General features: G+C 44.0%; 1 protein-coding gene across 1 annotated transcript in view; it reads left to right on the top strand.

Moving 5' to 3' along the window:
• The window catches only part of LOC133218045 (dedicator of cytokinesis protein 1), a 180,076-nt gene extending 170,944 nt beyond the window's left edge, over positions 1-9,132 (top strand). The window contains exons 28-29 of the mRNA XM_061364081.1: positions 1,086-1,187; positions 8,545-9,132. Coding sequence (XP_061220065.1) covers positions 1,086-1,187; positions 8,545-8,643 — 201 coding nt within the window. The 3' untranslated portion in view covers positions 8,644-9,132. The remainder of the gene's footprint in view (positions 1-1,085; positions 1,188-8,544) is intronic.
• The last annotated feature ends 15,549 nt before the right edge of the window (positions 9,133-24,681 follow it).

Genomic DNA, 24,681 nt, shown 5'->3' with positions numbered 1-24,681 from the left:
ATGGACAACATCAGTTCTGTAGGAGTTCAGCTCTAAACTCCATTACATTGGAGAAAAGCAAATTCAATGAATCCTTACCTAGTGGAGGTTTGGGGATTAGACTGTAAGTGAGAGGGCTCATAAGACATAAAGGGACTGATGTAGAAAGAAATATTATGAATTCAAAGTAATGTAGATCTTATAAATGTAACCATAAAGGCTGTGGTTTGCTTGGAAAGAAAATTCCCGGGTGTTCTGCAAGGCTGGGCATGGCATAGAAGAACCATAAAGGTGGCACAGAAAGGGAAATGCACAACTTCATCAAGCCATGCATAGCATCATTTAGTTTCTGAGGAATTCTGCTGGGTTTTCCAACATTATCCATTCCATTCAAGACCAGAAGAGGTGTGGGGACTATCACCATTCTATTACCATATCTGTCAATAGGCTTTTAGCAGATAGTAAGAAGAGCAGAAGTGCTTTATGGGATTGGGAGGTCTAGTAGTCACGGAAGTGAGTTTGATTTGTTACTATGGTACTTTCATGCAGCATAAGGAGCGATTAAACCTTTTGGGGGCACTTTTTACCTTTTCCATGGATTGAGGGATATGTTTGGTACTGCTGCTCTGGTCTTACAGAGGTTATTTGGTTTGGGTTTGCTTTGTTAAGCATCAGAGTATCTGAAAACACCACTGCATGAGACCAAAACTTGGGGGTTCACTGTGATGCTCAATGCAATGTTTTTAAAGAGATTTCCTTCTTGAGCAGTGTATTGACTTCCCCAGTGGAAATCCTGATATTGTGAGATACATGAGTTGTGTTTAGCACCTTCCAAAGCCTTTAATTCCTGAGCAGCTTTTCTGTCAAGAATATGTTGCAAAATCTCCTATGGAGATGGTGATAAACCCAGGAAATTGGAAATAGAAGCTTTTGAAGACACGTTTTTGTTTTCTTGACAGAACTGTGCATATCCATTAATGAATTTAAATGCTGGGATTGCATCCACTGTATTACCCGGCACTCTCCAGCGATATTCTGCTTTGATAACATGTATTACATTGCCCTATCTGAAGGAACTGATTTCTTTGTCCTTTTCTGTTTGACAGGGGAGCTTTGTTGCGTGCATGACTGCCATTCTAAGGCAAATGGAGGACTATCACTATGCCCATTTAATCAAGACTTTTGGGAAGATGAGGTCAGATGTTGTGGTAAGTTGAACGTGTTTTATGTGCTCAGAAGCTTGTGTTTGTGCTTTTTTGCTGTTCCTGTTTGTTAAGTCCACTTGTGAAATGCAAAGAGAATGGTCAAGGTCACAGATCTGATATAAAATAGTAAAGCACTGTGATTTGTACACTATCTGCATTGGCAAAGGAAAAATTAACCTTCACACTGTGCTGGAGCTGTTCACTGTTTCAACAAGCAAGCACTGAAACAGTGGATTTAAAGCAATTAGAGGAATGCATTAGGAAATAATGTTGAGCCACTACTAAAAATCTGTTTGGTTTAAGGAAAGAAGGCAAAAACCACAAAAAGCTTTCTCGAGAAAAGGAACTTTCAGCGTTAAATCTTCCAGATGTCCCCATTTCATCTGTTTCAATTGCTTTTACTTACCGATCCGCTCACTTTAAATTTCATACAAAACATTTTAACCTTAAGGATGCCCTTAGTTGTTAAATGAGCAATAATCATCAAAATTCGTCTTCCCAGAGTCGTTTGGTAGCCTAACTAAGCCAACAGCACAACTTAATTAGAGCATAATAGAAGAGAGTTTATAGCTAAGAAGAGAACTCCGTAATGACCTGAAACTCTCGTTGCCATATGGCAAGTGCACGATGACAAGTAGCAACCATACTTGTTGGCCAAGATCCATCAATTAGTGAGTGACCTGAAGCCTCAACAGCTGTATATTGTGTTACCCACCCTGGTGTTGGGGGTTCTGAGGTGCCTTAGGCATTTTTCACCTGGATTTTAGTCTAAAGGGTGGCCTTTGTTTAGGTTCCCTTCTTCCTTCCAAACCCAGTGGAATAAAACCCAGGGTCTTCCTTCATGTAATTTACGTTTAGACTTCTTGGTTTGGTTTTATGTGTTTGATTCTTGCTCTTCTGCTTATCTTGTGCAAGATTTGAGCTCTTTGCTGCATGCCAGTTTGATGCTAGAGCCTCTGGTGCTCAATCTGTTTCATAGAATCATAGAATCACAGACTGGTTTGGACTGGAAGGGACATTAAATCTCATCCAGCTCCAACTGCCTGTCACAGTCAGGGACACCTTCCACTAGAGCAGGTTGCTTCAAGCCCTGTCCAACGTGGTCTGATTTTGGTACTGATATTTGTACCTGATCTGGCATTGCTAAGTAGAAAGCTGATGATGTAAGGGAGTGAAGACAAAGTCCCACTAAGGACTGCAGATGGGCATCACTACATTGAAAGGGTCACTTCCCAGTGATCTGCTTCTGGATCTCAGAATATGGATGGACATCTGGTAGCAAAACATTCCCAAGCTAAATGCAACTATCAGGGTGAAAATAATGGCTTAGCACACAGAAAAGGCATTAGTGTTAAGGTTAATCAAGCCAAATATTTCTGTACTTTTAAAGTGCTTCAAACTATTTGGCCCTAGAAAATGCAGATTGGTTGCAGATCTTTACATGGAAGAAAGCAACCCCAGTTTGCTCTTAAACTTGTGTCATGCTTTAACCCCAGCCAACAAACAAGTATCATGCAACACACTTCCTACCGGGATGGGGAGGAGAACTGGGAAAAGTAAAACCCTTGTGTTGAGATGAGATCAGTTTAATAATGGAAATAAAGTAAAATAATAATATATACATAAAATATATATATTGTACGTTGCAATAATAGAATAATAATAATAATAGAAGATAACAAGAAGAGAGGAGAATAAAACCCAAGAATCACAAGTGATGCACAATGCAGTTGCTCAGCACCCAGTGACTGATGCCCAGCCCATCCCCAAGCAGTGATTGATGGCTTCCAGCCATCTGCCCCCTTGTTTCTATACTGAGCATGATGTGCTGTGGGGTGGAATAGCCCCTGGGTTTGTTTGGGTCAGGTGTCCTCTCTCTGCTTCCTCCTGTCTTCTTGTGCCCCTCTTCTCTTGGCAGAGTGTGAGAGATTCAAAAGTCCTTGATCGGGGTAAGCACTAGTGAGCAACAACTAAAGCATCAGTGTGTTGTGAGCATTGTTCTCAGACTAAAGCCAAGCACAGCACTGCACCAGCTACTGGGAGCAAAACCAACTGTCCTAGCTGAAACACAGACAACGGGCAAGGCATTGCAACAGGCTGCCCAGGGCAACTGGAGGAATCACCATCCCTGGTAGTGTTCACACCCCGTGTAGACGAGGCCCTCAGTGCCATGGGTTGGTGGTGGCTTTGGCAGTGCTGGGGAACGGTTGGACTGGAGGAGCTTAAAGGCCTCTTCCAACCTGGCTGATTCTGTGATTCTATGACAAAATGCAGAGAGCAAAATGCTGCTCAGGCAATGTGCGATGGTTACAAATGGCAATGTAAATGTTTACTTGAAAATCTTGCTTTTTTTTTTTGCTCTAAATTAGCTGAAAGTTGCTTCTGTAGGTCAGATCTTTCTCAGTGAAAACAAGGGGGTAATTATGTAGTTGAAATTTGGCAAGTGGCCTGTTTATAATAGCGGGGTTTTAAGAGCTTGATTTATGTGCATGCCGTGCACCGGGACACATGAAGAATCACTTCTTCCTTTTGTCTTGACGCTCTGTATATTGCTCCCTTTCTGCCTGTTCTTGGCTTGTGTTGCTGGAATTGCTCTCAACTGTTAAATCATATTTTCCATCAACGTGTGTACAGCTTGACCACTTGATGGTTGTTGGTATTAGCAGATGTGCTAATGCAGACTTGGTCAGTTGCTGTAATACTTTGCATATCTTTAATGAAAATGTACCTTGTTTTAATATTGTTGATTAAATGATAACATGTTAATGGAAGCTGAAGTACGTAGTAGGATGATAGAATATTAAATGGGTTATATGTTAATGGTAGAAAATGGGGTAGAAAAGCCACATTAGGGTATAAATAATATGAGTGAAGGTGCGGAGGGCAATGGGAGAATATTGTTAAACCTGTGATAAAAGGAAAATAGAGTGATTAAATGAATTTTCCTGGTTTTAAACACAAATGAAACTGAGTCATCATTTAGGAGAAAAGGATGAAGACACCACCCAGTTTACATAACCTTTCCAGTGAGATTCAGAGGAAGGAGTTACTCTTTTCACAAGTATTTCTTCACAGATGAGATTTCACTCTTGAAGTTCACATCTTATTCACTGTTTTATGTTTCACCATGGGAACTGATGCCCCATGAAGCTCTCCCAGGGGCATTGTCCCCTTCACCTTTATCAGTGCTATGATTTGAATCTGCTCATAGAATCAACCAGGTTGGGAAAGACCTTTAAGATCATCAAGTCCAGTCATTCCCCAGCACTGCCAGGACCACCTCATGTTCCTCTCTTGGAGCTTTTGTTTTCTTCAGTCTTCAGTGGTAGGATGAACTGTGCTGTAGTGTATAATCCTTGGTACAGTATGGTTGGGCTGGACAAGAACCTTTCTCTACTTCTTCATTTAACCTTTTTCCATTTCCTCTTAGTCCAATGACTTTTAATCAGTGCTGCTTGACTCAACCAGTAGAGCTCAGATCCAGTTAAGTGTTTTCATTTAAACCCAATTTCCCTATCTATGGAGGTGACAACTGCATCTCCCATTACGGGGTTTTGAGTTGAATCGCAAAGACATAAAGATGCAGTGATTTAGAACTGAAACTAGATTAATGCAAAGAGTAATTAATAGATTTTTTGTAAACCAAATGATAAGAAAAAGGGAGAATTTAAGTGAAGCTGTGGTTGCTGCTTCACCATTGGAGACCCTTAAATCTATCTTCTGCATGTGCTCTTGCTCAACCAGAAGTTATAAGCCTTGCGTTGGAGCTGCTAGGGGAAACTTTATGGCCTGTTTTATGTAGATGTCAGTTTTAGGTTATAATAATGGTCTTATTTGGACTCACAAAGCTTAGAAAAGATGAGATGCAATGCAATAAAACCAGTCTTGTATCTCTCTGCAGAATACATTGTTTAGGTTCATTAAGGTATTTCTATTCAAAGAGGAATTTCTTACTGTCAAGTCTGCTGTCATCCTGAGATAAAACATCATCTGAGATCAGTGAGGTTATTTCTGGGACTAACTGATCTCTCTCCCCTTTTTACTCAGTGAAACTTATATTCGGTTGAGACATGCGTGGTATTGGTTGACAGAAATATATACATTGATGTTCTGCCATGGGGAGCATCTCAGAAGCATTCCTCCCTGAAGGCATTCAAGATCCTGGAGTCAGTGAAGTAGGGAGGAAGGAAAGACTCCATGGTTTAAATCACCATTTTCTGCACCTCTGGTTTCTTTCCCCCTCTTTAATATTTTGCAGTCCCAGACTCTGGGTTTAATATGAGCATTGTGCCTCCTGTCCTGACAAGCTGTGACTCACTGCTGATGTGAGCGGGAGATCGCATGGCTTAAACAGCCTCTTCTTTGGGGGATGTGATGATGAGAGTCATGAGGAATGCCCCATGGTGTGGGACCCCACAGAGGAGCCCACCCAGAGCCATTCACAATGGTGTGACCCCAGCAGAGGTTAAGCTCTTGTCCTGAAGAGCTGTAACTGAGAGTATTTGACTTCTGATTGCTGCTCCTCGGGACTCAGCAAAGCTGAAATTCATCAACTTGGCCTAAAGCTTTTTCATATCAAGTTCCTGAGTGTTTTTTAGCTAATTATCTTTATTACACTTGAAAATGTGTTGAGGAACCTCTTTGAAGTCCAGGTTGTGAGAAACAGTGATACAGGTATATGAGGGAGTGATGCTCAGCAGGCAGGGGCAGATGGAATTGTCTAAGCCTTCTCAGTCACCATCTACCCAGTTACAAGGCTGAACTTACCCTGATTTCTTTCCATAATTGGATGGGAATTGTGAAGATGTCCTATCTATTGTGAATTTGCTTCCCTGGGATATTCAATAGCATTTGTGTTTGTAGTTACAAGGAAATGAGGAGTTGCTGCCCTTGCCTCTTTAGTACCATTCTCCCCTGTGAGGGTGCCCAACCAAGCTGTGGCTGCCCCATCCCTGGCAATGTTCAAGGCCAGGTTGGACACAGGGGCTTGGAGCAAGCTGCTCCAGTGGAAGGGGTCCCTGCCCATGGTAGGGGTTGGAGCTGGATGAGCTTTAAGGTCCCTTCAACCCAAACCATTCCACGGTTCTATGAAAGATAAAATGGACGGGAGCAATATTATGAATATGTAAAATTCAAGTAAGCACCAGAAGCTTTTTATTTGATCAATAATTAACTCAGTTGTTATAGAGCATTATTTAAAGTACCTGTGTGGAAGCTGGATTATTAAAATGTAAGTATCAGTAGATTAAAATGTAGAGCTGAATCAGCAAAGTAGGGCAAATCATACACGGCAGAACCTTCAGGGTCAGTACTGAACACAAATCATCCACGGAGGCTATGGAAATTCATCCACCAGCTCTTGCAGCTTGATCAGCAGAGAGTGCAGAGGCTCAGCTGCTGAAATCAGTGACAGATAAAGTGTAAGGCAGAGTTTGCTTTGAGAAATCAGGAAAGTCGACATCTGTACTCATCAAATATTAAGGGGAAAGAAGAGCACAGTGAGCTCCAGTCTGCCCTCTTGGGTAGGTGATGACCCTGCCCATGGTGCCACTTCCACTAACAGTTCAATTACTGAGCTGTGAAGCAGCATCAGTAAGAAAACCGCCCGTTACCTGCCGCTGTACAGCAGCATGTGCTCAAGTGAAGTGCTGTGCAGTGCTTGGGAAGCAAAATATGCAACTGCTGATTGGAAATGATGTAACTCTGCCACTGAAATACATGGCAAATGAGCAGCAAAGTCTGCAGTTTGACCTCTGAAATAAAGACACATCCTACTGCTCTAGTGGAGTGTGTGGCTGGGTGAGTTTTGCTTTACACAATAATAACACATCTTTAACCATGAGCAGTGTTTCTTAGAATCACAGAATGCTTGCAAGGGACCTTAAAGCTCAACAGGTTCCAACCCCCTGCCATGGCTGGTGATGCTTTGTGGCCCTTCTTTGGCCTGGGTATCTCCTTGGGTACCGGCAGGTGGGATGCACACAGCAGAGCTGAGGAGTCTGGAAGTTCATACTGATCCTGATGTTGTGTCCTCAGGAGCTCTGCAGCTCCCTGCATCCCACCCACTGTGAACTTCTGAGCCAGGAAAAACATCTTAATAGAACAACAGATGAAAAGATGAACTGTGATGAAGCAGGTGACTCTCACACATGAAGACATACATAGGGGAGCAGTAACTTCATCCTTGTTTCTGTCTGAAAAGGTTACAGCAAACCCAGCCTTAGTTACAAGTCCAGTGAAGGTAACATTTTCTGGGGTTTTCTTTTGTAGACATTTGACATTTTAAAGATAGACAAGATAAATACCATTACTGAGAAGCTGTAGCAAAGGAAGAATATTCTAACCTGGGAATTAAAGCTTTTTTTTTATCTCTGCATGAAGTGGATAAAGGACTTGTTTCATTTAAGTTCTTTTTTCCCCCTTTATCTTTCTCCAAGCATAAGGCATTACTTGAATTGTCAGATAGCAATTACAGATTCCCAAATTGTAGATGGTGATTTACCTCACACAGTACATGAGGTTTGTGTTCCAAAGAGATGTTTGGTTATAATCTGTATAGAAATAAATAGGTTTATGCAACTAAATCAACTCTGTTCTGAGTCAGGTTTTCACTTGCAGAAGCAATCACTGCTCCCTTTAGGGAGAGTCTTTCCTAGCTTTGGGATGGCCAGACAATTCCGTTGTCTATCCCACGCTGGGGGCAATGCCCTTCGCCACATCACCTGAATCCAGATTGGAGCTGGAGCATGTGTTTTGTATAAGAAACAGTTAATCTTGATCTCAGACAAGAGACAAGTTCAGGAGGGGATTCACAAGGGAAGGGGAAATTCATCAACAACCTCCAGGGAGTAATTTTAGTGCAATCATAACATTGAAAGTAATATATTAGGGTATTTTTTCCTCATTCCATGTACCAATAATGCTGTTAACAACTTTCCAGCATACTCCAGGGTGTGTGGGGACGTGTATGTTGCAAGAAACACTGCACAAGAAGGGACTGAGAGATTTGGTGGTAAAGAAATAAATTATAGTCCATAAAATAAATCACTTCTCATCAAAACCTGCCTTTGGATAAGTGTTCAACCAGTGCTTGTTCCCAAATAGCACCTTGGGGTGTTTGTGATGTGCTATTGTTATCATTTCTGAAAAGTTTAAATGGAATTAATGTTGGGTATGTGATATCATGTATAAAGATGCCTTTGTAGAATTTCTGTATAGGGCACATGAATAATGGCTTGGTTATGAAGCGGAACAGCACAGACACCTTTTGAATCCAGTCGTTAATATCTGACACTATCACTTGTGATTTATTTTTGATCCAGAAGAGTGGCCTTTTCCAAATATTTTCTCTTCTTTTCAGGATTTTCTGATGGAAACATTCATCATGTTCAAGAATCTCATTGGGAAGAACGTGTATCCCTTTGACTGGGTTATAATGAACATGATGCAGAATAAGTAAGTACAAAGAGAAAAGCACCGTGGCTTTCTGAGATGCCTGGTTCATGTTTGATCTGAAACAAGAGTGTTGCTTGGAAACAGGAAAACACAACACAGCAGCTACAGTGGTTTGGGGTTTTTTGACCTTCTGGGATGCAAATAGTTATCTAACAATTGACTTTGGAGAGTGCAGGGCAGTGATTTAGTGACCTGGTGCGGGGTTCTTGGAGTCCAGCAGGAATAAAGGGTGGCATCGTTGCTGTATCCAAACTATGGGAGCAAACTGCAGATGCAGCAGGGATCTATACACACCATAATGAAATTTATTCCTTTGGGGATAAATGGTATATGCATTTGACCTCAAAAACGAGCAGTTATTATATGCTGTTGTGGAGTTGTATGTTCTGGATATTTTCAGAGGTATTAAGAAGGAATTGGAAGGGCATTTTAAACCTGGATTCCATCAGCTCGGGAATGGACAGGATGCAAATGTTTCTAATCCTCTTGCTGTTTTCTGCTCAATAATTGCAGCTTTGTCATTATTTAGGATCTCTTTGTGTGATATTTTGTGTTTGTGACATTTATTAAGTGTGTCAAATGCTTTTATGTGTACTGTGATGAAAGCATAAGGAGAAAACATTCTATTTACTAGTTGCCTGGAGGAATCTCTCCTGTGCTCGCTGGTAGCTACCATGGCTATAAAGTTGTCAGTGGTTACTTATAGAAGATCCTGCACCATGCTTCCTACTCTGGTTATAAAAAGGCACCATCCCTTTAAGCATGGATGCTGAAGTCTCCTTCCCCACCTAATAAAATCCATCCTTAATAGGAGTTAGGAGGTTCAGCCTCCTATTGAGTTATACCACTAGTTGTGGATGCACACTGTGTGTGGCTGCAGCTTACAAAGCACCTGCTGTTGTAAATGGTGAGCCCTTGGAGCTTGGATGATGAGGAAGATCTGAACCCCCTTGGGTTTCTTTGGGTTTTTTTAACTTTGAAAGTGGTTTTGCATCTGTCTCCTGAGCCATGGTGCAGGTGCTTTGGAAACCCTCAGAGCGTACGGTACCTGGCATCCTTTCCAACAGGAGAACACTTCTGTGCTCTGCTGAGGTTTTTAAGAGCTTGGAATATGATGGGGAAGGTCTGTGTTTGGACACTTGGTGTCATAAACACAAGAAATACATAGGACTATGGGAACAAGTCCAGAAGACAGCCAAGAGGATGATCAGGGGCTGGAGCACCTCCCATATGAAGATAGGCTGAGAAAGTTGGGGCTGTTCAGCCTGGAGACGAGAAGGCTGCGTGGAGACCTCATAGCAGCCTTCCAGTATCTGAAGGGGGGCTATAGGGATGCTGGGGATGGGCTCTTCATTAGGGACTGTAGTGATAGGACAAGGGGTAATGGGTTCAAACTGAAACAGGGGAAGTTTAGATTGGATCTAAGGCAGAAGCTCTTCCCTGTGAGGGTGCTGAGGTGCTGGCACAGGGTGCCCAGAGAAGCTGTGGCTGCCCCATCCCTGGCAGTGTTCAAGGCCAGGTTGGACACAGGGGCTTGGAGCAAGCTGCTCCAGTGGAAGGGGTCCCTGCCCGTGGCAGAGGTTGGAACTGGATGATCATAGTGTCCCTCCCAACACAAAGCTTTCTAGGATTCAGCAGTCTTCACAATATTCCCAAAGGATCTCTCATTGCTCATTTGGGTGCAGATTTGACCTCAGTGTTCTGGGTGTTTTTTTACTGTGGAATTACGGTCATAGAAATTAAAGAGCAAAACAAGAGAAAAAGCCATTCCCTCTCTACTGTTTTTTCTCTTAAGCACAGAGGGATCGTTGCCAGGCAGCTCCTCACTCTAAAATCTTGGAGTAATGCGAAGTGGGATGCAGAGGTCCACAGTTAAGATGTGAGCTTTGGTTTTCTGATCCTTAAAAGCAGTCTTGCCTTTTTCCCATGCTGAACATTAAGTCCTGAAGAAGCAGAAATGTGTTGTTAAGATCTTTGATTCTTCCTGAATAACCTCAGTACCCACACACTATCCGAGTAGTACTTAGAGTTACAAACAAAAGCAGTTTTCAAGTCTTTCTGGTGTTGATGAATATCTGCAGAAGTGCTAAAGGGGTTTGTTCATCTCTAATTTACAAGTTCAATTTCATTACACCAGCTCGTTTGTAAATGCTTCTGGATTGATTTAAGGGCTTTTCATTTTTTCCTGTTGAAGTTAATGTGGTTTCCAGAAGCAGAAAGCCATGCTGTAAAACACCTTTTTGTTCCTCTGGTCCATTTATTTTCACCCCTATAAACTTTTATGGAAAAAAACTAGGGAAACTATAAGAACAAATTCTGGCTTTTAAAGCTACAGAGTCTTCTCAGTGGTAATAGCTTAGAGCACACTCTTGAAAGCACTTCTTTCTGCAGACTGGGTGTTTCTATGCCATGAGCCCAATTAATTGGGCTGATTTTTAACTAGATACAGAATGTTTGTGAGGTCATTTGTTTCCCTGCATGAAATATAACTGGTGGTGTGAAATAAAGGGGGGAAAAAACCCTAGCTCAAAGGTGGCAGTCAAATACCTAATGGGGCTTCAGGAAAGCTGGAGAGGGGCTTGGGACAAGGGCCTGTAGGGACAGGCCAAGGGGAATGGCTTGAACCTGCCCGAGGGGAGACTGAGCTGAGCTCTTAGGCAGAAGCTCTTCCCTGTGAGGGTGCTGAGGCGCTGGCACAGGGTGCCCAGAGAAGCTGTGGCTGCCCCATCCCTGGCAGTGTTCAAGGCCAGGTTGGACACAGGGGCTTGGAGCAAGCTGCTCCAGTGGAAGGGGTCCCTGCCCATGGCAGGGGTTGGAGCTGGAGGAGCCTTAAGCTCCCTTCCAACACAAACTGTTTTATGGTTCTATGGCTTTTCCTTTCACTGTCGAATTTTGGTCCAGGACAACTTCTGTTTTATGGTAAACAGTGACCAAGCAGCAGATCAAAACCACTGATGGATGAATGACAGAGATGAGTAATAGACTATGTAACATACACAAGCATGTATGTTTGAAGCAGCTACTTCTAGGAGAAGAGCAAGAGGCTGTGCTTGAACCAAAAGCCAACCAAAGGCCAGCTACCAGCCAGAACAGTACTTTTAGGGGTGGTTGGTTAAAAACAACATCCAAATAGTATCTAATAATTAAGTCTTTATCTATACATTGTCTAAATGCCCACTGCCTTTGGGTATATTTAAGAAGAGAGAAAACAAAGGTGCAAAAAGACAGGAAATAGTCTTCAGATACATAATATTTTGCAGCAGAGCAGATTGCAGAAGCCTTTTCATAGCCTCATTGAGCTGCAATAGGAATATTAGAAGATGTAGCAAGAAGCATTGAGGTTTGAGGCTGGGAAACATTCTCATGAGCTCTATGGTGGGTTGCTCAGGGCATTGTGAAGTCCCCAGCAGCAGAGGTATTCAGAACCAGCTTGAGAAGCATCCTTTAAGAAGCCTGATATAAAACAGGGAAAAGGGGAATAGATTAAATAATCTGCAGAGAGAAGCCTGGAGCCCTGTCACTCTGTATGGGATGGTGGATGCTGGGCTGGGACTTGGAGATGAACTTCTCAATAGCAGGTCTGTAGGGTTTGTGGCACCAGTTTGGTATGGGTTGGCCTCATGCTTCTACCAGAGACATGGGATCCATGCAGGGAACCTGCTGCCTTGTGCTATTTCTCCATGTTGGACTGCATTAGGATTAAGTCAAGTTTAAACCCATGTAAGTTTTCATCTGTTGGGTTTTCTTCTTCAACAGGAGTTTTCAAGCCTGGATAACTCCTGGCATTGTGGTTACTAAATGTATTCATGATCACGGTGCCTAAAAATAAGGATGAGCTAAGACAACTTTAAAATGCTACTTGTAGTTTTAAATAGGCAGTTGGGTAATAATTTATATTGAATGCTGTCAAGATAGGGGTAATAGTAATTCTGTTTAAGATACTTGGGCACCTTTAAATTACATCTGTTGTAAGGTTTATATCCGTTCACATTTCCAGGACGAGTTATTCCTATCAAGGTAAGACCATATTATCACTGGATTAAAGGGAATGGGGTTTATCAGCTGTGTTGACAGCTCCTGTGACAGCTGCTTTGAAGCAATCCACCAGATGCTTGATAATGAAATTTAGGCCTGATATTCAGCCACCGTGGTGTATCTGTACACAAGGTCCCCGTGATAAGCTCCGGTAGCAGTGTTTCATAGCTGCAAGGAGTCAGGAGGGGTTTCTGCATTTCAGGATTGGGTTTGGAGACATTCTGATGGCAGATTCTTCATTCCAGGCATCTCCCTGTGAGGGTGCTGAGGCGCTGGCACAGGGTGCCCAGAGAAGCTGTGGCTGCCCCATCCCTGGCAGTGCTCAAGGCCAGGTTGGACACAGGGGCTTGGAGCAAGCTGCTCCAGTGGAAGGGGTCCCTGCCCATGGCAGGGGTTGGGGCTGGGTGAGCTTTAAGGTTCCTTCCAACCCAAACCAGGCTGGGATTCTATCTCCTGCAGGAACATGCATCCGAGTTTTAAATGCGGAAGCAGTTGAAAGACCCAGCAGGGTTTTGTATTGCTCACATTTTCCCCCTTCCAAATCATGTTCAGAAATGATTCAGAAAGGGTTTGGAAATTGTTTCCCACTTTTGCTAGGAGCTGACAAGCGAAACTCGGGTTCCTCTTTTACCCATAACTCAGAACATGCAAACAGCTCCTCTTTACGGCTTCATAAACGAAAACAATTTAGTCTTTGGTCTTACTTCTGGCATTTGAGACAATCAGTTCCTTTGGTATACCTTATGATATATTAATTTGTAGCTACTACTTTCATCTGCAGCTGTTCCACTGGAAGCTCGGCTGCCTATGAAAAATGAATCTGATGTTTTCTGTTCTAGTTTTTTGTGTCTAATGTCCAAATTTGCATAAAATACCTGGTTATTTTGCATTTTGAAGTCGGAGAAAAAGGGATGAGATGCTTCCCAGAGAGAATGAGGTTTCTCATGCCTATATATTTTTTTCCCAGAGGAAATACATCTTGCCTTGCAGTGGGAATCTGATGGGTGTTAAACTGCTCCCCACCACTGCTGCATTGGTTTTGTGGATGGGTGAAGGTGGGTTTCCTCCTGAAAACCCAGTTAATGTGGTTTAACCCCAGCCAGCAACTAAGGACCACACAGCCACTGTCTCATTCCCACTCAGTGAGATGGGGGAAAGAGGACTGGAAGGTAAAAGTGGGAAAGCCCATGGGTTGAAATAAGAGCAGTTTAATAGTTGAAATTAAAAAGAGATAATAATGATGTCATGAAAAAGGAAATAACAAAGAGAGGGAAACAATCCCCAAGAAAGAGAAGTGATGCAAGCAAAAGCAATTGCTCACCACCAACCAACCAATGCTCAGCCGGTCCCCAAGCAGCTCCCCCCACCCTAGTCAACCTGCCCCCTACCTTTATTGCTGAGCATGACATCGTATAGTGATGCAGTAGTTATTAGGGAATGTGGCAATGATTTTCTATGACCAAATGAGATGCTGGGATGAAGAAAGTGGTTGAAAAGCCATTGTATTGTAGGAGGAGAAGGGATGAATTGATTCAAGAAGAGGGAATGTGGCTTTGAACCATTCTAGGGATGGGGAAGTTCTTCCCTGTGAGGGTGCTGAGGTGCTGGCACAGGGTGCCCAGAGAAGCTGTGGCTGCCCCATCCCTGGCAGTGTTCAAGGCCAGGTTGGACACAGGGGCTTGGAGCAAGCTGCTCTAGTGGAAGGGGTCCCTGCCTGTGGCAGGGGTTGGAGCTGGATGAGCTTTAAGGTCCCTTCCAACCCAGATCATTCCAGAGTTCTGTGATACGGTCAGGAATATCCCTTGGGGTCAGGTGTCCCAGATGTGTCCCCTCCCAGCTCCTTGTGCACCCCCAGCTTTCTCACTGGTGGGTTGAGGAGCACAAAAGGCCTTGACTCTGTGTAAGCCCTGCTCAGCAGTACCTAAACCACCCCTGTGTTACCCACTCTGTTTCCAGCACAAGCCCAAAGCACAGCTGCATGCAGCTACTAGGAAGAAAATTAACCCTACCCCAGCCAAACCCAACACACCAAATCTTAATGCTCTTTCTCTGTGAAAAGCACTAAAAAGTCTTGCAAAGAGGAGGAATAAGAACCAGGGAGGTACATTGGGTAAGCACGTACCTTTCACTGTTGCTGGAGTGTTTCTTTTTGGAGCTTCCAGGGCAATGTCGGGTGTTCTGCTCCGTGGTTGTCATAGCAGTACCTGTCAGATCTATATTGTGCTTTCAGGGTGAACTTCAGCGATGGATGTGACTGTCCATCAATAGTGTGCAAACACTGGAGGGGTTATGAACTGACGCAAGGTTTGCATAACTGTGAGCCTCAAAGTGGAGCAGAGGCTTCAGTGGCCTCAGAGTTATTCTTACTGACAAGGAGCCCAAAGCCAAGATGAAATTGGGGTTTAGATTATCAGGATTTCATTTAATGGCAATATTCTGCAGAACCAAGCCCACAAACGTTTGCAATAAATGTATGAAAATAGGCTTTTTGCACTTCCATAATTGGCCAGTCAAGTTGCATCTGTCAAAGTAGGTGTGAGTGTAAAAGCTCTTCTTTACAACCCATCCCAGGCTACTGATGGGTGGAGGTGTGCTTTTCACAACAGAGGAAAGCAGTCCCCAAAGATGACAATGAGTCTGGATAGAAAGTTATAGAAAATGCAGGGCCAGAGCATGGTTTTACAGACTATCAGGTGATATCAGACATATAGGGTGAGGAGAGGAGGCACAAACCCCATTTAAATCAGTGCTTCGTTTTCCAACCCCCTGCACCCATTAATGCAGTGTTGAATCCTTCATTAATGCCATGTTCAAAGAGATTAATACCAGATGTGACTTGAAGCTTGCACTTATAACTGGGGCACTGGTCATTAAAACACTCAATATGTATTGCTATGGAATATAGTAACTTTTTCATGTCCAAATAGGATATTGGGATGAAGAAAGTGTTAGAAATGCTATTGTATTTTAGGAGGAGAAGGGATGCGTTGTTTCAAGAGGAGTCTGAACAGCAGGAAAAGCTTTGATTAGAAGGAATTGGTGTTGCTTTTCCTGACTATTAATACATTTCCTGGAGGACTCTCTGCTTGCTTATTTAGGAAGTTTTAAGAGTCCAGACATGCAACTTGAACAGCAAAGTCATTTTATTGAGGGATGGAATGAAATGAGACTTCAAATGGGAGCAATTCTGGTTCCCTTTAGTGGCAAATTCCTCTGCATAGAAAAACCTCCCACAATTTACCATGGATGGGTTGAGGATAAAGATTTCCAAAGCATGTAGCTTTCCAAGGAGCCCAAAAGTCTGTTCTTCATCTGTAAATAAGAGATTAATGCACATTGATGAATTATGTAAAGACACAGTTTCTGTAAATGGAAGGGAGTTTCTTGCTGTCCATAAAACCCTGTTGCATAATGTACTGACCTTTTCAAGTAAAGACCTTGCAGGATTTTGGGTTTAGTATTGTACCTGTCACATTAACTGGCCCTAGGAGGAAAATGAATGTATTTGACTGTGTTTAAAATAGCACAGGGGTTTTTTCTTACTCAAAAGGCTGAGATTACTTAAAGGAATATGCTTCAGTGGGGGCTCTTTTCCCTTCCAGTTTCCATAGATGGAAGAGAGGAAGCATCTTTCATAGCTGGTTATTCTAGCCCAGCCATGAGGAGTTAGATGTTGGGCTTGACATAGGTGGTATGGTGATAGTGGTACTGTCATGAGAATTGATGAACACTTGGGGTTTGGCACTCCACTGGGTTTAATGGTCTGGTTTTATCCTATATATGTGTCATTTGTGATCACTTAATGCTGGAGAAGTTGAGTAGCAGCTTCCAACATTGGGGATTTATGAGTCAGATGTCACAGCCTCTCCAAATACATCTGCTGCTTATCCGGGTATTGTCCCTTCTATTTGTATCATGACTGATCTCTTCTGGGGTCTAAAGATGGAATAATGATTTTCAGTATTAATATAAACACCATTTTGATTGTTATTATAGAGTCTAAATTACATGTTTCATGCATTTGGAGATAAGCACCTAAAGGTACCTAAAAATACCTAAAGGGGCCAACAGGAAACGTGGAGAGGGACTTTTATAAGCACAAGTAGGGACAGGCCAAGAGAAATGGCTTGAACCTCCCAAGGGGAGACTGAGCTGAGCTCTTAGGCAGAAGCTCTTCCCTGTGAGGGTGCTGAGGCGCTGGCACAGGGTGCCCAGAGAAGCTGTGGCTGCCCCATCCCTGGCAGTGCTCAAGGCCAGGTTGGACACAGGGGCTTGGAGCAAACTGCTCCAGTGGAAGGGGTCCCTGCCCGTGGCAGGGGTTGGAGCTGGATGAGCTTTGAGCTCCTTTCTAACACAAACCAGCCTGGGGTTCTAGGATTCCACGTGTTTGGGTTTTGGTGACAACGTCCTGCAGGGAGGAGGTTGGGCTTGTGCTGGGTGACCATGTCAAGCATGCACTGTTACTGCTCTTGTTCTTTCTTTAGTGTTATGCTTCCCTTGACAAACCTGTTTCTCTGTTTCTGAAGCATTGATGGGATTTGTTGTCCTCCTGGGAATGCAGATCTCTGCACCATGCCTTCTCTGTAAAATCAGGTGAAGGCTGTTGCTGGTGTATTTCTTCCTATAGGTCAGCGGAGATGCTGCGTTTCATTTCACCTCTGGAAAGAGTAATCCTTAGTACCCACTTCAGAGTTATCACCGTGGAGCACTAGACTAACATGCACGTGTTCAGTGCTCAGTAATGGTTAATGTCTTCTCACAATATTTCTGGTCTGTTCCGTGACACTGCAACCTTTTGTTTGCCACAGGAAATGACAGTGACTTTACAGAAATGAATTGTGTGTTAGGGAACATCTCCTCCTGAAGTAGAAAGGAACACAGAGGGACAAAATTATCCTAACTGCTGGTGTTCTTGGGTTGGAGTTTGATGCATGAACAGGAAGAAGTGAACATAGGGGTTTTAGAGGTTTTGTCATCTTTTCATCTCTTACAGGGCTGGTTTTGGCTCCTTGCAATGCTAAGTAGGAAGGGAATCCTGAGGTTTAGACCTGGCAACATTTCTGTTCTTTAACTGCCTGTCTGTCCCCCTTTGGTGGCAGATTTAATCCCTTCAGGACATTTTGAATGCTGCGTGTATGTTACAGAGCTTGAGAACTGTAGAGAAACATGTGAATTTACAAAAGCACTTCTTCCATTGGGTTTCCCATGTTACTGTGATGGGGTTTCTATACAGAACGCTTCATGGGGCTTTGCTGGTGGGGTAGCTGCTAAACCAAGAGTCAGCTCTGCTGGTCATCTGCCTTGATCTGTTTTACCATCTCTTCGGTATTTGTTCTGCAAACAGGGAATGAGCCATCGAGAAGCACTCACAGTCTGCTGTTTGCAGCAGCAGCTCAGAAATGGGATACTTGAAAAGGTAAAACAGGGCACGTGAGCTCCATGCAGCCGAGTGAAGGTAGAGGCTTGGCTCAGTGGTTACAATAAGCAAGAGAACATTGCAAATAGCTTATTCCTCCTCAGTTTGTGGAATCATCCTCAGTGGATGTCTGGTTTCTTTTGTTTTTAACAAGATACTAATAAAGCCAACTGATTATTTTGGATACTGGCACTTTTTGTTCCCAGCTTGCATATATACAGTGTAAAGAACTCCTGGGTTTAATATGCTGTTTGAAAGAAAGCTGCAAGAGGTTATTAGACCATGTGTCATGATAATTCTGAGTAAGAGTCTAATTGAGATCTGAAGAAGCATTGCCATATTATTTTCCCTCCTAGAATCTAAACCTGGGTTGACGTTAAGATACTTTGGAGTCATTGTCCTCCTGAGCATATTACACCAACCAATGTATTTATCAGTTTGATTTTTATGATTTTTTTGTCATCAAATGGTGCAGTTTGAGATGAATTCAATATAATCTGCACTGAATAGTGGATAATAATATGCTGCCGCATACTTCTGTTTGTCTGCTTTGTGCCTTGGTTGCTTCAGGAGCAGCAGAAGCCTTTAGCGGGTTACATTTTTCAAGTAGATCCTTAAGTGGAGATGTTCCTTTAATTTAATTAATTCCTGATGCTAAATTTTCTAATTATAACTAAAAAAACCCTAACCCCGTGACTGTAATTTCAAATTATAACTTGTACTTTATAATTTGAATGTTCTTTACCCCTTGTGCTGTCTGAACTCACTCAAACAGACCCTAATGTGCCGATAGTCAAAGTTTAACTGTATATAAGGTTGAGGGGGGTCAGCTCACAATTGAACTTGCATTATTGTACCAGTGGGAGTTTGGGATGAAGCTGGGTATCAATATTTGCTTTCTCATTTCATGAAGCCTTTGGGACCAGCCTTGCTCTTTCCATTCGGGTTTGGTGCCACGTTCATCTCTTTCCCTGCAGCACCAAATCCATGGGACGGCCTGCAGGAGTGATTGTCCTCTAGGTTCCCACAGGAAAAATGAAGTATCAGTTGTAAATGTGACAAAACCCAAGACAGAAAACGATGATGGTGTGCTTTGGTGGTGGGAGCCCAAAGGCTGTTGAAGAGCATGCCGGATCTCCCACCACCCATGGGGTTGGAGTAGGTGGTCTAGGGCTGGCAGAGGATAACTACTGCAGGAGTGTGCAGCTTGGATGGGTAAAGCTAAGTGGTGTCTGGTCCTCTCCTTCCCGTTCCTTACACTGGTCATTGGCCAGAAAGAGCAGAGGCCTTCCCCATGTGTGCTGTCCTTGCACTCCTTCAAGCAGCAGGACCTCTTCAAGACCTCCCTGCACTGCACCAAGGAGAGAGACTTCTGATAGCCTCGTGTTTAATGTAGCTTCAAATTACCTTACTTATGGCAATATGGAAACAGGTACTATGTTATCATGGAGGAGATGGCCTTGTGATGTGTGCAACATATACACAAGGGCAGCCTTCCAATACCTTAAGGGGATATAAGAAACCTGGAGAGGAGCGTGGGACAAGGGCCTGTAGGGACAGGCCAAGGGGAATGGCTTGAACCTGCCCGAGGGGAGACTGAGCTGAGCTCTTAGGCAGAAGCTCTTCCCTGTGAGGGTGCTGAGGCGCTGGCACAGGGTGCCCAGAGAAGCTGTGGCTGCCCCATCCCTGGCAGTGTTCAAGGCCAGGTTGGACACAGGGGCTTGGAGCAAGCTGCTCCAGTGGAAGGGGTCCCTGCCCGTGGCAGGGGTTGGAGCTGGAGGAGCTTTAAGGTCCCTTCCATCCCAAACCAGTCTGGGATTCTGTGATTCCAAGCCCACCTGAAAGGGCTCTTCCAGTTATTAATTGAAATGCTGGTGCTTTGACAGGCAGCCTGTATGTACTCTGGGGCAAGTGCCTGTGTTGCTCCGTTGTGCATGCAGACCCAGCGGCAGGATGTGCTGGCTGAATCACATATCCCAATATCCCCTTTTTTGGCACAAAATATGCAGCATGAAGAAGAATGTGCAAATACTTGTTTCTTATAAAAGCAGCAGCATGAAGTGGGTAATTAAATGAAGCTGAAGGTGTTAAATCAAAACCCATGTTAGCAGGGCTCCATTTTTGCTATCAGTAAAAGCTGATGTCATGCCATGTCTATTTTTAACATGGAAGGTGTAGCAATTTTCACTTAAAATCATTATTTTTCCATGTCAGCTTCATTTAGTTATTACTGTTGCACAGTTAAAAATATCTGGTGAGTGATGTGCTGCTTTTTCACACTTGAGGCTTATTAATCTTTTCCAGTATTTTTTAAAACACACAATATTTCACTTTGGGAAATAACAGAATCCTGTTTGTTTCTATATTATAAATGGAAGTTCAGGCTGAAATGCTTCTGGGAGAAGGTTGTAGTGTTGCCAAGGAAAATAGAGTCAAGTGCACGGCCATCTCCGTGTGTATCGCTAAACATCACAAGAAATAATGCTGTGTAGATTCCTGTTGATTTACTTTCCATAGTCCAATCAGGATCCATAACATTCCTAAGTGATTCCTTCTGACTCCTTCCATCGCTCCCCTTCTTGTGGTGCAGGAATAAAAAGTATTTGGAAATTGGGTGCAAGCTCTGGCATTGTCCCATGTGCATTGTGAATCTCGAGCTGTCACTGCAGAAATCATGGAATCAGCCAGGGTGGAAAAGAGCTTTAAGACCATCAAATCCAACCATTCCCCAGCACTGCCAAGGCCACCACTGACCCATGGCACTGAAGGCCTTGTCTACAGGGTGTGTGAACACTTGCAGGGCCGGTGCCTGCAGCCCTGCCCTGGGCAGCCTGTTCCAATGCCTGAGCACCCTCTGGGGCAGGAATTGTTCCTCAGCTCCATCTAAACCTGCCCTGGGGCAGCTTGAGGCCAGTTCCTCTTGTCCTGCCCATTGTTCCTTGGAAGAGAGACACCAGAGGGGAGACTGAGCTGAGCTCTTAGGCAGAAGCTCTTCCCTGTGAGGGTGCTGAGGCGCTGGCACAGGGTGCCCAGAGAAGCTGTGGCTGCCCCATCCCTGGCAGTGTTCAAGGGCAGGTTGGACACAGGGGCTTGGAGCAACCTGCTCCACTGGAAGGTGTCCCTGCCCATGGCAGGGGTTGGAACTGGATGAGATTTAAGGTCCCTTCCAACCCAAACCAGGCTGGGATTCAGTGAAAAGAGTTGATTTGAAGGTGAATGGTATCCAGATGTGCCTGTTGGGATCCAGCCTGGCTCCAGTCTGTGCTGTTCCTGGCAGCTGGATAGCTCCAGCCTCCAGCACATTTAACACCGATGCAGTTGTATCTCCTACCCTTGCCAATATTAGCCCATTTTAAGGAGAACAGAGGTGTACAAGTACAAAACTAAGATCAAAATAGTGATGATAACTTTACCATTTCCAGTGCTGGTGCTTCGGCTGTGAGATTTCTCTGCCACGCATTCACGGTGTATTGAATGACCATGGGAGGAGGAGCAGCTTAATTTGACAGAGGTGTTGTGTGTATGATAGAATAGCATCTTGCTGTTTGTCTGTGATTCTTGTTAACTCCCAAGCACAGTGACCAGCACGGTTATGAATTTAATGGACTTTTGGTAAAATATCCCTAAAGGCCTTTTTGCCTTTAGCTTGCAAACATGTTCCTCTTCTGCATTTTTTGTCTCTTTTTAAGTGACTGATAATTATGGAGCACTTTGGCTTCTGAGAGCAGGAGCCTTGATGCACAAAAAGCCAGTGGGGCCTTTCCTGGGGTTATTCCATTTTCAGATGAGAAGCATTTCATGAGCTAGATTCTAGAAAACAGGCTTTTACAGCTCAAGTACAGGCAAGCAGAGCCAGTGTAGCACTAACTGGAGTTTAAAGTATCGAGATGATGATGCTCTGATATTTCAGACTGTATCATCATAGAATCGTGCAACAGTTTGGGTTGGAAGGGACCTTAAAGCTCATCCATTTCTAACGCCTTTCCATTTGCCACATTCCATCATGTGGGATGGATATAGGGCAAGAAGAGACCTATAAGTATAATAGATAAAATAAAAAGTATATTTAAAGAGAAAATAGGTATCAGATCATTATCTATCACCAGCATAAATGTTTATAGCACTGAATATAGGATTGAAAAGTCATCTCTGGTGTCTCTTGATGTCATAGCAGACATAGGTTTAGCTAAGCCATTCTTGAGAGGTGTTTTCCCTTTCTTCATCATGAGGATTTGCCTTAGTTTATCAGGCACTGTTGCACCTACTACAACAGACATAGTGACAGACCTTGGGATGAACAGTTGGAAATGATAAGGTAAATTTGTTATTGTTCAACATTTACTAAAAGGAGATCATCCTTCATATGTAGTTAATGGATGCATATAATCATCTGTGGTTGAAAATACTGGGCCAGGTACAGTCAGATACTTCTGTGCAGCTCCTGTTCTTGAACGAGTGAACTTTAGACTTCCAAGATGTTTTTCATTTGGATCCTTAATAATATGAAAGATATTAAAAACAAATGTTTTCCTTCTCTAAGTTCTTTGTGTATACACATTCATCAGATGCCTGCTGAGCTGCTAAGGGTGTTCCCTGCTCCGTGTATTCAAGGATATGTTTGTGTTTGCTCTGCTAGTGCTCTCCCAGCTTTTCAGGTTTCTCTCCTGCCACATACGCCTATTGCAGGGGGTTGTATCTAGATGATATTAAGGTCCTTTCCAACCCTGTCTGTTCTGTGATCCTATATGGGCAGAGCTACTGCCTTTGCCTGTTAAAAGCCAGCACCTAACACCTTCCTATCCCCCTCCATCACCTGCCTGCGCTCACAGCCAGCATCCAGAGCTCTCCAGAACCCTCCTGCTGGAAGAATGGAGCTCTGGGAATGCCTTCATTGTTGTTCCTCTGGCTTTTCCCACCTGCACTTGGTGTTTACCTTGCCTATGCCCTCACCTTGAGGCTGGGGAAGGGCATTACAGCTTTGCCTTTGCAGGGGTTTGCTGAATCATAGAATCATAGAACAGTTTGGGTTGGAAAGGACCTTAAGATCATCCAGTTCCAACCCCCTGCCATGGGCAGGGACACCTCACACTAAACCATGGTACCCAAGGCTCTGTCCAACCTGGCCTTGAACACTGCCAGGGATGGAGCATTCACAACCTCCCTGGGCAACCCATTCCAGTTCCTCAGCACCCTAACAGGAAAGAATTTCCTCCTTATATCCAACCTAAACTTCCCCTGTTTCAGTTTTAACCCATTACCCCTTGTCCTGTCACTACAGTCCCTAATGAAGAGTCCATCCCCAGCATCCCTGTAGGCCCCCTTGAGATACTAGAAGGCTGCTATGAGGAATGCCAGCAACTTCAGTAAAATGCAGCCATTTAAATACATGGTTGCTGCAGAAGGTGTGCAGACTGTGATTTTTAAGGCCACTGTGATTCTCAGCAGAATGAGAAGGATGCTTGCAGGTAACTTTGGAGAGGCAGCTGAAGTAGAGCTCAACCTGCTACCTTCGGCTGCCTTTGTGACAACTTACACAGTTCATTTTAGAGCTACTGCTACCGGGTGCAAGCCATCACCTCTGCGTGACACAAAGCACTCGTCTGGTACAACATCACCCCCTGATTCAATTTGTTAATGTTTTTGACAGCTTAATTTGTTTTGGCAGGCTTTCTGCTGGCTCAGGTGTCATCTGTCTCTATGCAGCTGGGGTAGAGCCAGCGTTAAAGCACTGGGTTGGAGCAAAGGCTCTATCTCCTGTGCTACAGCTGGTACCCAGCATGGGGATCACTCCCCTCCAAACCAAGTGGCTACCAATGGGCTGTGGTGAGCAGTGTGGCCTCAGGTAGGATGCCGGCAGGGAGAGCTTCCTCCTGGTATTTCTACCTTCATCTTGTAACTCTAAACCGTGTGTAACTTCTGTGTAGTAAGCAGTTTGCAAAGGTGATATGTCTGCCACTGGCTGCTGTCCATGGGAAAGCTGTTGGCCATTATATGAACATATATAACCCTAATCATAGAATAGTTTGTGTTGGAATGGACCTTAAAGCTCATCCAGTTCCAACCCCTGCCACGGGCAGGGACACCTTCCACTGGAGCAGCTTGCTCCAAGCCCCTGTGTCCAACCTGGCCTTGAGCACTGCCAGGGATGCAGCAGCCACAGCTTCTCATGCCTGTTTCTTATGCTGACATTTTCCTACAGAGAATTCAGGTGTTCAGTCATCACTGGTTTTGTTCCTCTCTGGCTCTGATAAAATGTGTTCATAGAATCATAGAATAGTTAGGGTTGGAAAGGACCTTAAGATCATCCAGTTCCAACCCCCCTGCCATGGGCAGGGACACCTCGCTCTAAACCATGGCACCCAAGGCTCTGTCCAGCCTGGCCTTGAACACTGCCAGGGATGGAGCATTCACAACTTCCCTGGGCAACCCATTCCAGTGCCTCACCACCCTCACAGTAAAGAACTTCCTGCTTATATCCAACCTAAACTTCCCCTGTTTCAGTTTTAACCCATTACCCCTTGTCCTATCACTACAGTCCCTAATGAAGAGTCCATCCCCAGCATCCCCATAGGCCCCCTTCAGATACTGGAA

This window comes from Neopsephotus bourkii, unplaced genomic scaffold (assembly GCF_033783945.1).
Source record: "Neopsephotus bourkii isolate Nb327-2 ecotype Australia unplaced genomic scaffold, CSIRO-AGI_Nbou_v1 NB_1189, whole genome shotgun sequence".
NCBI classification, from domain to species: domain Eukaryota; kingdom Metazoa; phylum Chordata; class Aves; order Psittaciformes; family Psittacidae; genus Neopsephotus; species Neopsephotus bourkii.
This window is presented reverse-complemented; position numbering and strand designations above follow the sequence as displayed.